Consider the following 12,592-nt stretch of genomic DNA (forward strand, 5'->3'; position numbering starts at 1 on the left):
TTGTCAAAACGTTCTGAATATGTTTAACATCAAAAATGTTATGTACATATTTTAAAGTTTTCCTTCGTTAAAGGCAAATCCGCTAGAGAAAAGTTCTGTTAGATTAATGGTGTTTTGGGCGTCACTTGGAACTGTGGTGGAATGGTTTCGGCGATTCAGAGCGGGTGAAAACGACACCATGGATAAGTCAGCCGGGGGAAGACCTGTGACGACAAATAGAGATAAAATCATGGAAAACATCGAGTTAGACCAGCATGTGGCATCTCGTGACATCGCCCAGAAGATGGGAGTTAGTCATCAAACCATTTAAACCATTTTAAACCATCTGCAGAAGACTGGATACGAAAAAATTGATTTGACGCAAAAAAACCTTATTGACGGAATCAACACCTGCGATATGCTGCTGAAACGGAACGAACTCAACCAATTTTTGAAGCGGATGGTGACTGGCGACGAAAAATGGATCACATATGACAATATCAACCGAAAACGGTAGTGGTCGAAGGCCGGTGAATCGTCGCAAACAGTGGCCAATCCGAGATTGACGTCCGGTAAGGTTTTGTTGTGTGTTTGGTGAGATTGAAAGGGAATCATCCACCATATGGCCCGCAAAAAAGCGAATGAGAGATATTTGACAACCTAATAATTGATCAGTAGAGTATACAAATGTCTGAACGATTCTTTAATCTCTGGGGATTTGGTAAAAGACTGCTCTATTTATTTATTTGGTTTTTGTACCAATTATTTATTTGATACGTCAAACCTTACAGAATTATGTAATAAATCAAAAAATTGAGAGATGAACAAAAATGAATATGAGTAAATAAAAAAGATACAATATTTTATTTTGATTTTTTTGTGAAAACCCAACAACAATAAAATATAATGGAAAGTTAGTAAGTACGTTTGAGGACCTAAGTGGGAATGCGCCTAGTTTTCGACTAATCGACTTACCTAGACTCCGATTCCAAGCAGAATTCTCCGATATTATTGCAGTTGTGGGTGTTGGCATTTCTGTGAAAGCAAAAGATTTAATGAAAATTCAGAATTTGGGAAATATTCTTATGAAAGTTTTCAAATAAAAAACAGTTAATTTCAGTTTAGTTTTGCCCCAATCAATGGAAATTCAAAGCGCTCTAAAATAACAAGTTATTTTCAATTTAAACGTATGCAATGATGGAGGGCTTCAAATATTTGTCTTGTCTGTTCTTTTTTCGCAATGCGCGCTTTGACGAAAATTCCACAGCATTTCGTAAATTTCGAAATTTCAATGAGATTTGCGCCACTTTTTGCTTTTAATTTGAAATCAACACTACCACCATAGCAGTTTTACGCAACATTTATTTTGGTATCATTCCACTTTGCTGGCTTTTTTCCTGCTTTGTCTTTTGCAATCCACACCGCTGTTTTACTTTCCATTTCAAAGCAGCGCTCATTTCAAGCGCCCACCGCCCCTTTATAGCGCCAGCTAAGCTATGAATTCTAATTGCAAGCATTTTTGCATAGGTATGTGTGTTTCTCTGTATATGTGTGCCATATATATACAGGTGTGTGTGTGTAGAGTTCTCTTAGCGCAATAGTTGGTATTGCAGATGCGTTTGTACGCGGCTCGTAGAGATTCCACCTACCATCAAGTTTAATGTTGCCATCCGTTTCGCCCAATGAATTTTTAGCGACGCATCGATAAGTACCGAAATCGTTGGGACCCACAGAGCGTATTTTTAATTTCATGTATTTCGTGTAACCACTAACCGTTGAGGTTGTCTCGTATTTGTCGCCAGCACGCGACGTATCTGCAAAGAGAGTGAGAGAGTAGCAGAAAGGAAAATATAAAAATTTGATTTTATTGGAGTTTTCATTCAGCAAGGGTTAGAAAATACGTGGGAGTTCGTCGCCTAAAGTGATGGGAATAAAAATAAATTTAATTACTCGGTACAAGAGAAACAGCACTTAAAGCTGAGCAATTATAGTGGACTTCGCGCGAATTTCAAACAATAAAATAGCACACTCAAGGAACAACGTAACACAGATAGCTTATACTACCACACATAAAATTTAATGAATTTCGTTCGAAGAAGATGCAGTTTGAGGAAACAGAAAACGAAAATATTTAGAATTAGTGTGCAGCAAAATGATTTAAAAAAAAAATTCCTGAAGGTCAAAGAATAACATGTCTTCCATCGACCAGAAAAACAAAGGAAGTGCTAAGTTCGGGTGCAACGGAACATTTTATACTCTTGCAACTCTTCTTCTTCTTTTTTGGCGTAGACACCGCTTACGCGATTATAGCCGAGTTAGCAACAGCGCGCCAGTCGTTTCTTCTTTTTTTGCTACGTGGCGCCAATTGAATATTCCAAGCGAAGCCAGGTCCTTCTCCATTTGGTCCTTCCAAAGCAGTGGAGGTCTTCCTCTTCCTCTGCCAAGTCGCGAGTGCGACGACTGTTTATATGATGACAGGAGATATTTCCTTTTGCCCTCATTTACTTCCAAACCCATTTGCTTTGCTTCCTTGTCCAGTCTGGAGAAAGCAGAACTAACGGCACGGGTGTTGAGGCCATTGATATCAATATCATCGGCATACGCCAGCAGCTGTACACTCTTATAAAAGATTGTGCCTGCTCGATTAAGTTCTGCAGCTCGAATTAATTTCTCCAGCAGCAGATTGAAGAAGTCGCACGATAGAGAGTCGCCTTGTCTGAAACCTCGTTTGGTAGCGAACGGCTCGGAGAGGTCCTTCCCGATCCTGACGGAGCTTTTGGTGTTGCTCAACGTCAGTTTACACAGCCGTATTAGTTTTGAAACTAGCAAGGATTAAAGCCAGAGAACTACCTCCAGCTACATAAGGGGTTTAGTTATAGGATATAGGGCTAGTTTTCATATTACTTTATTCACTCTTAGCACAAATATGCAGCGGTCTTTAAATTTTATTAAGATAACTCACATAATTGCCGCTAAACGTGCTGCAAAGTCACCCGGGAGTGCGAAAATCTTTGTACTGTATAAGGTTTTGACCCTCTTTGAACCACAAAGGCATAATACTATCAGAAAAGGATTATTTTTTGAGCGGGGTAAGATCTAAATCTAAATAATGCTGGCGTATGCCGATGATATTGATATCATCGGCCTCAACACCCGCGCCGTTAGTTCTGCTTTCTCCAGACTGGACAAGGAAGCAGATAGTGAACGAGCACAAGACAAAATATCTCCTGTCATCAAACAAACAGTCGTCGCACTCGCGACTTGGCACTCACGTCACTGTTGACAGTCATAACTTTGAAGTCGTAGATAATTTCGTCTATCTTGGAACCAGCGTAAACACCACCAACAATGCCAGCCTAGAAATCGAACGCAGGATAACTCTTGCCAACAGGTGCTACCTCGGACTGAGTAGGCAATTGAGAAGCAAAGTCCTCTCTCGACAAACAGAAACCAAACTCTATAAGTCACTCATAATTCCCGTCCTGCTATATGGTGCAGAGGCTTGGACGATGTCAACAACTGATGAGTCGACGTTGCGAGTTTTTGAAAGAAAAGTTCTGCGAAAGATTTATTTTGCACGTTGGCCACGGCGAATATCGCATTCGATGGAACGATGAGCTGTACAGATATATGACGACATTGACATAGTCAGCGAATTAAAAGACAGCGGCTACGCTGGCTAGGTCTTGTTGTCCGAATGGACGAAAACACTCCAGCTCTGAAAGTATTCGACGCTGTACCCGCCGGTGGAGAAGGACCTGGCTACGCTTGGAATACCTAATTGGCGCCACGTAGCGAAAAGAAGAAACGACTGGCGCGCTGTTGTTAACTCGGCTATAATCGCGTAAGCGGTGTCTACGCCAATTAAGAAGAAGAAGAAAATCTAAATTCATCCATTTTCACACTGTTGGTTGGAATTCTAATAATATTTGTGCTAGGCGAATTAAGTTTTTCCAGCTTAATTGGGTTTGGAGATACATATTTACATTTGACTTAGTGTGCGGGGGAAGGTCATTTTTTCAAAATGTTTGTCCAAAGGCGCCTATCACTACTGCGATCCCCTGTTCCAAACTAGAGTTTGAAATCTTAATTTGGTGCTTAGTTATATTATAGGTTTTCAGTTAATGGCGGTTTGTGAGCGTGGCAGTGGCCCGATTACGCCCGTCTACAAACTTTATATCTTTTTTGCAAAGGAACGCGTACACCAAGTTTCATCAAAATATCTAAATTTTTACTTAACTTACAGCCTGTATGGCCGGACGGATGAACAGACAAACAGTCACGCGAATTTCAACTTTTCTCGTCATCCTGATCATTTATACATATAAACCCCTATGTATATCTCGATTAGTTTTTGATAATACATACAACCGTTAAGTGAACAAAACTATTATACTCTGTAGCAAAATGTTGCAAGAGTATAGAAAAGGATATATGAACTTACACCTACTATACTCGTATATGAAAGCAGCGCAGGAGCTACATATGTATCAATTATTTATAGGATATTACATGATGATACCACTCAACATAATTTCTGTGTAAGACAGTCTATGATTTTTCGATTTTCGTCTAACCAACTCATTTTTCAGTAAGTTTTGCTTCCATAGCTCAGCAGAGACAGCTATATCCTGTCCAGAAAGTATCGGGAATTCTTCATTTTAATCTCCCGCTTATATGAAAGACAGGTAAATTTTTCTGAGGTCGACTGACATAAACAGCTGCTGTAAAAATACTGGTTGACAGATCGCGCTAATTTTTGGCATTATAACTAAGGACAGTTATACTAACCTAGCAAAAACAATTTACCTGTCTTCAATATAAGCGGAAGATGAAAGGGGGAAATCAATTATTCCGGATACTTTCTTGACAGAGTGTATTTCTGCGCCTCTACCAACAGGGACCGTATAAAAATATTTAAAGTCGATTTTCGATTCGCTAAACCATATGAAGTGGTCGTAAGATTCTGTCAAATTGTTATTTCAATATTTGAGATTTTACGCTTTTCTCAGACTCATTGCTTAATCAAACATTATTGCATTTTAAGTTAAGTTTTTGAAAAACCGCGGTTACCCACTGTTACTATAGCTTCTATATAATAGTGACGTATAAATAGCAGGGTGATCAATATGCTATTAGAAAAAAATAAAAAATAGTTTCTTTCCTATCATACTAATATTATAAATGTTTGTTACGCTTCATGCAAAAACTACTTAACCGATAATCATGAAACTTTGTTCATATACTCCTGAAGGTATTAGAAGTAAAATAGGGTACTTTATATTAAAAAAACATTTTAAGAAAGATAAAAAAATTGTTTGGCAAAAAATCATTACAGTAAAGAAGTTTCAACCATGAATACTGTAATACCGTACCACTGTATTACCGGCGGTGACGACAATATCTAATTCAATTGAATATACATAGTTTCAACTGTTTCTAATTTTACTATATTTATTATTATTTTATTCTGTTGTTACATGCAGTATAAAACTATTCAAATTTTTGAGGTAATCGGTAATTTTTGTGGTTAGCAGTCACTTTATTATTATAGATCTTACTCGCTGATGTTAATTATTACTCTACTTTTCATAGAAAATGCCTCGGAAGCGGAAATATGGTATATCCAAAATCAGGGCTTTACGCAGAGAGTTTTGTAATTTAGTAGAAAGTTATGTCGGTCTCATTGCTAATGTTTTTCCGGAATTGCAACCATATTTGTCTAGTGATCAGTGGTTGTGTGCAAGAGCAATATTAGCACCAAGAAACGAAATTGTTAATAGAATCAACACTGACATTTTAAACGAGGTTCAAGGAGAAATGAAGGAATATTTGTCAATGGATACAATTATAGATACGGAACTAAGTACTTCATATCCTGTGGAGTTTTTGAATTCACTTGAACTATCGGGTGTACCGTCACATAAACTCCAATTGAAACTAAATGTACCAATAATGCTTATGCGAAATCTAGATGCTCCTAGGCTATGTAATGGAACAAAGCTTCGGATAACAAAATTGGGACAGAACATAATTGGTGCTGCTATTTTAACAGGTGTCGATAAGGGAAATAGTGTTATAATACCTCGGCTATCCATTATTCCCACTGACCTTCCATTCCAATTTAAAAGGGTTCAGTTTCCCGTCAAGCTTAGCTTTGCTGTTACTATAAACAAGGCACAAGTACAAACATTACAGGTAGCAGGAGTGCATTTAGAAAACCCATGCTTCTCTCATGGTCAACTTTATGTAGCCTGTTCACGTGTATCTAATGCCCAGAATTTACACATATCTGCACCCGACGGGAAAACTTATAATATTGTCTACAAAAATATCTTAGATTAATACTTGGTATTTTATTTTCTTAAATTGTTAGAATTCAGAATTATTTATTTTTGTTACGGTGAAATATATTTTAACATTTGTTGCTGCATTTCAATACGCATATTTTAAGGTGTTGAAACTTCATTGTCTGTAGTAATTTTTAAAAATTGTTGATCTCAGCCATGCAATGAAATTTAGTTATCATTTTGACTCATTTCTATTATTATACCCTTACCCTTTATCTCTCATACTTATTTAATGGCTCCACTGCGGGCGAAGCCGCGGGTAAAAAGCTAGTATCAGATATTTTAATTTAATTTGGCTTTTTATCCATTTAGTTTCATTAAAATATAGCACATTTTTACCAACTTAAACGGCTTGAAGACAGGTGGAAAGTTGATAATCATTATATAGAATTAGTGGGGGCAGAGAAAAGGAGGGGCTGTTTGCATTACTTATTGAAATTGCTCAGGTATACTTTCATTTTATTAATTTTCAAGCAATTTTATAAATAAATATAAATATAGTTATTAGTTATAAGGGGTTTAGGCAAGTTTTCACTCGAATTGATCCATTTTAGTCAAAAAGATACACTGGTAGTAGAAAAACAAACCCTTGTGTCAAGATTTCATCATTTTCGAAGAAATATTTTCTTCTACTTTATTAATATTTATCACAGTTTGATCAATATTTTCGCCAAAAAGTCGGTCATACGTATTGGGGTCAACATATTTGGCTTCTGCCTTCTGGAAATATTATAGTCCGATTTCGACGAATTTTCAGCTTCAGCACATGAATCCTTAAACGAGAATTTTGCTTGTATACATTTCCGATTCAAATGGGCCTCATCCCACAGGTTTAATAAACAGGCAATTCATCACATATCAAGTTATATTCTTCGCCATTTCAATAATTTTTTATCAAAATTCCAGGCGAAAATGGAAACCAAGAAGGTTTAACTTGCTTGTTATATGAACTTTTTGCCGAAATAGGTATAAGTCATCATAAATTATCCTTTATAATAACCGTCTGCTAACTCCCAGTTGCGCCAATAAGTTGCGAGTCGAAACTCTTTGATTGAAGATGAATTGACGATACAACAGCCGCGATTGTTTTTTGAACACGTACATACGGTCGTCGATAGAACGGCCTTCTTACGATATTTTCATATTCGAAGAACATGTTTACCATGTGCCGTCAAAATCACGTCTGAATTCTTTATGCGCAGAAATGATGGACTGCAAAACAAGGTACCACTGCAATATCCAAACCCTATTTTCGGTATACCAAGCATTCATTTAAAAAAAACCTGCCAAATAAAAGTAAGTCGATTACTCACACACGTTATTACGGTTTGTTTTGTAGCACCAATGGCGTGCAAAATTTACAGCTCAGCTTTTTCAGGGATCTATACTCTTACCTAACCCCTTATTTTTACATGTCTGTAATAATGTTGCATACTGCAATGTATGATTTTATTTTTAGGAGAAGAGAGAATTGGAGGTGTTAGGACAAAAGCCTTAAATTAAAAACGTTTTCTATATGGTCATTTTCCGATCCTATACCGTTTCGTTAACAACAATCGAATTTAATATTTCCAGGATCGGTATCCGATCTTAGTACAGCTATACATAGAAGTTTGGAAGCTGGAACAATGTGTCTACTACACGCAAGTGAGAAAGATTCTCTGATTGCCATTCACTTGTGAGTCAGAAAGAACTATTTTACATATGGCTCAAGCAGCTCACGACTTCCGGTGTTAGGCCAAGTATCCTCTAAGTGGCCAAAAATAACCATTTGAAGGCGAAATATAGTAAGGAGGCGAATCGTAACTGTTGTGCGCTGGGAGAAAACAGCCTCGGATGAGTGACTACCCTTTTGATGACCAAACACAATAAGGATTACGTTCTAAGAAGTGCGATAAACGGGATAAGGACTGAGATGAGTAGGTCCTTATGGCCTTTACTGCAGTGTTTATATAAAGAAACGCGAATTCGGTGTGGGAGAGAAACTCCGTCGCCTAGCCCCTAGCATTGACACGGTTGGATGAACAATGCACGTCAAAGCGAATATCTCTAATATAACGTTCATTTGCGTGCAAGTCCCGACGGGATAGGTGAACGATGTGACCAAAGAAGTCGTCTATGAGCCACGATGTCAAAATCGTACTTTGGTGACTTTAACGCCAGGGTGGGCAAAGAAGGTATCAAAGGAACAGCTGGTATGATAAGGAGTGCCATGTCGCAGTGGAGAGTAAATAGACTGCCTACCTCGCAACGATACAATTGACTACAAAATATATGAGATAGGATAGATTCCGAGATTTGAAGAGAGAAGCGAAACGTACTTCCTGACATTACTGCGACTAACAGAAAGTTTCAAGACCGAAGCCTGCTGAATAGCATTGAAAGCATAAGACCAGGAGAAGGTGTATCCGATTCCCCAACCGACGACGATGGATGAAGCAGACGTTTCATTGCCCGACCATGAAGAAGTTCGAATAGCAATCACCCGTCTAAAGAACAACAAAGCGTCAGAGCCCGATGCAATGTCGTCCGAGATATTCAAATGCGGCGGCAAAGAACTGATAAGGAGCAAGCATCAGCTTCTTTGTAGAATATGGTTGGACGAAAGCATGCACCATAGCGTTAAAGCATGCGATTGACCAGATATTCACCATGCGCCAAATCTTGGGAAAGACCCCTGTCCGGTATTAACACCAACAAAAACGTCAGCCTCGAGAACCAGCACAGAATGACAATTTAGAAGTAAATTCTCCCTCGATGAACAGTGACCAAATTCTACAAATCTGCCCTTCCTGCTACATGGTGCAGAAACTTAGACAATGAGGTAATATGATGAGTCGGCATTACGAGTTTTCGGGAGGTAGGTTCTGCTGAAAACTTATGGTCTTTTGCACAATGGAAATGGCGAATACCGCAATCGATTTAACGCTGAGCTGTATGAGAAATACGACGCCATTGACATTGTTCAGCGAATTAAAAGATAGCGCCTACGCTGGCTAGATCATGTCGTCCGAATGGACGAAAAACTCCAGTTTTGAAAGTATTCGGCGCAGTACCTGCCTGGGAAGGAGAGGAAGACCTCCACGCCGTTGGAAAGACCAGGTGGAGAAGGACTTGGAACTTGGGATCTTCAATTGGTGTCGAACAGAGAAAAGAAGAAAGATAGCGCGCTCTTATTAACTCGGCTATAACCGCGTAAGCTGTGCCTTAGCCAGTTAAGAAGGAAACACATAGAGTTTGTGACGGTGTCGGTTCCATGCTTTTATGAATAATTGTCTCTCAATATACTTCAGACATATGGACGGAACTTAAAGTCATAGCTACCTCTATTTGTCTGATAAAATTTGGGTACCAACCACAAGTACGAATAAACTACTTACCAAGTATTTAATATTTATTTGTGCAATCACATTTCTTTGGAGGATGGAGTCATGTGTGTAGAAGTTCACGCAAGAGAAAGTTCTCTGATCGCCATTCACTTGGGAGTGGCCAGAAACGATTCTTTTGCAGATGGCTCAAGCAGCTCACAACTTCCGGTCTTTGACCAAGTATCCTCTGGGTAGCCTAAGAACATCCGTTCGAAGGCGAGCTAATGTGAGAAGGCGAAACATCCCCTGCTTAGGGTTGTGCGCTGGGTTTGGGACCCGCCACGTAAAAAACACCCCCAATGAGAAGAAAGCGACAGCCTCGGAAGAGAAACCCCCCTTTGGGCATGCACGAAATAAGGACTACGAGATAAGGGCATGCACCTGGAATGTCCGGACCCTTAATTGGGAAGGTGCCGCTGCCCAGCTGGTTGATGTCCTCGCGAAAATAAAGGCTGACATCACCGCCGTCCAAGAAATGCGATGGACGGGACAAGGACAGAGAAGAGTAGGTCCTTGTGACATTTACTACAGTGGCCATATAAAGGAGCGCAAGTTTGGTGTTGGATTCGTGGTGGGAGAGAGACTCCGTCGCCGAGTACTATCATTCACTCCGGTGAATGAACGTCTAGCCACAATCCGCATCAAAGCGAGATTCTTCAACATATCGCTGATTTGCGCCCACGCCCCGACGGAAGAGAAGGACGATGTGACCAAAGATGCCTTCTATGAGCGCTTGGAGCGCGCTTATGAGAGCTGCCCCCGCCACGATGTCAAAATCGTGCTTGGCGACTTTAACGCCAGGGTGGGCAAAGAAGGTATATTTGGCACTACGGTCGGTAAATTCAGCCTCCACGACGAAACATCCCCAAATGGGTTGAGGCTGATCGACTTCGCCGGGGCCCGAAATATGGTTATCTGTGGTACTAGATTCCAGCACAAGAAGATACATCAAGCTACCTGGCAGTCTCCGGATCGAAAAGCCACCAACCAGATCGATCATGTTGTGATAGACGGAAGACACGTCTCCAGTGTTCTAGACGTGCGTACGCTCCGAGGTCCTAACATCGACTCGGATCACTATCTTGTTGCAGCCAAGATACGCACCCGCCTCTGTGCAGCAAAAACGCACGTCAACAAACACAAGGAAGGTTCGACGTCGAGAAGCTGCAATCACAACAGACAGCCGAACGATTTTCTACTCGGCTTGCACTCCTGCTCTCTGAGAGCACTCGTCAACAACTCGGTATAAGGGAACTGTGGGACGGCATTTCAAATTCCTTACGTACAGCTGCAACCGAAACCATTGGTTTTCGGAAAGTGCAAAAGAACAGCTGGTACGACGAGGAGTGCCGTGTCGCAGCGGAGAGAAAACAGGCTGCCTACCTCGCAACGTTACGATCGACCACTACACGTGCGGGATGGGATAGATACCGAGAGTTGAAGAGGGAAGCGAGACGCATTTGCAGACAGAAGAAGAAAGAGGCCGAAATGCGTGAGTACGAAGAGCTTGATAAGCTGGCCGACAGGGGTAATGCTCGAAAATTCTACGAAAAAATGCGGCGGCTTACAGAAGGTTTCAAGACCGGAGCATACTCTTGTTGAACCCCCAAAGGTGATCTAGTCACTGATGCCCAGAGCATACTTAAATTATGGAGGGAACACTTCTCCAGCCTGCTGAATGGCAGTGAACGCACAACACCAGGAGAAGAAGAACCCGATTCCCCAATCGATGACGATGGAGCAGACGTTCCATTACCCGACCATGAAGAAGTTCGAATAGCAATTGCCCGCCTCAAAAACAACAAAGCGGCAGGGGCCGACGGACTACCGGCCGAGCTATTCAAACACGGCGGCGAAGAACTAATAGGGTGCATGCATCAGCTTCTTTGTAAAATATGGTCGGACGAAAGCATGCCCAACGATTGGAATTTAAGTGTGCTATGCCCAATCCATAAAAAAGGAGACCCCACAATCTGCGCCAACTACCGTGGGATTAGCCTCCTGAACATCGCATATAAGGTTCTATCGAGCGTATTGTGTGAAAGATTAAAGCCCACTGTCAACAAACTGATTGGACCTTATCAGTGTGGCTTCAGACCTGGAAAATCAACAACCGACCAGATATTCACCATGCGCCAAATCTTGGAAAAGACCCGTGAAAGGAGAATCGACACACACCACCTCTTTGTCGATTTCAAAGCTGCTTTCGACAGCACGAAAAGGAGCTGCCTTTATGCCGCGATGTCTGAATTTGGTATCCCCGCAAAACTAATACGGCTGTGTAAGTTGACGCTGAGCAACACGAAAAGCTCCGTCAGGATCGGGAAGGACCTCTCCGAGCCGTTCGATACCAAACGAGGTTTCAGACAAGGCGACTCCCTATCGTGTGACTTCTTCAACCTGCTTCTGGAGAAAATAGTTCGAGCTGCAGAACTAAACAGAGAAGGTACCATCTTCTATAAGAGTGTACAGCTGCTGGCGTATGCCGACGATATTGATATCATCGGCCTCAACACCCGCGCCGTTAGTTCTGCTTTCTCCAGGCTGGACAATGAAGCACAGAAAATGGGTCTGGCAGTGAACGAGGGCAAAACGAAATATCTCCTGTCATCAAACAAACAGTCGTCGCACTCGCGACTTGGCTCTCACGTCACTGTTGACAGTCATAACTTTGAAGTTGTAGATAATTTCGTCTACTTAGGAACCAGTATTAACACCACGAACAATGTCAGCCTGGAAATCCAACGCAGGATTGCTCTTGCCAACAGGTGCTACTTCGGACTGAGTAGGCAATTGAAAAGTAAAGTCCTCTCTCGACGAACAAAAACTAAACTCTATAAGTCCCTCATAATTTCCGTCCTGCTATATGGTGCAGAGGCTTGGGCGATGACAGCA

At 41.0% G+C, this 12,592-nt stretch overlaps 1 protein-coding gene and 1 long non-coding RNA gene across 2 annotated transcripts in view; one reads left to right on the forward strand and one right to left on the reverse strand.

The window, feature by feature from the left end:
• LOC126752734 (uncharacterized) overlaps window positions 1–12,592 on the forward strand; it is a 343,225-nt gene that overhangs the window by 202,664 nt on the left and 127,969 nt on the right. The window lies entirely within an intron of this gene.
• Window positions 1–12,592, reverse strand: part of LOC126752541 (uncharacterized) — a 281,963-nt gene that overhangs the window by 46,495 nt on the left and 222,876 nt on the right. The window contains exons 9-10 of the mRNA XM_050463430.1: window positions 1,629–1,793; window positions 955–1,014 (exon numbers count right to left, since the gene is read on the reverse strand). Of these exons, the coding sequence (XP_050319387.1) occupies window positions 955–1,014; window positions 1,629–1,793 (225 nt within the window). The remainder of the gene's footprint in view (window positions 1–954; window positions 1,015–1,628; window positions 1,794–12,592) is intronic.

This window comes from Bactrocera neohumeralis, chromosome 3 (assembly GCF_024586455.1).
Source record: "Bactrocera neohumeralis isolate Rockhampton chromosome 3, APGP_CSIRO_Bneo_wtdbg2-racon-allhic-juicebox.fasta_v2, whole genome shotgun sequence".
NCBI classification, from domain to species: Eukaryota; Metazoa; Arthropoda; class Insecta; order Diptera; family Tephritidae; genus Bactrocera; species Bactrocera neohumeralis.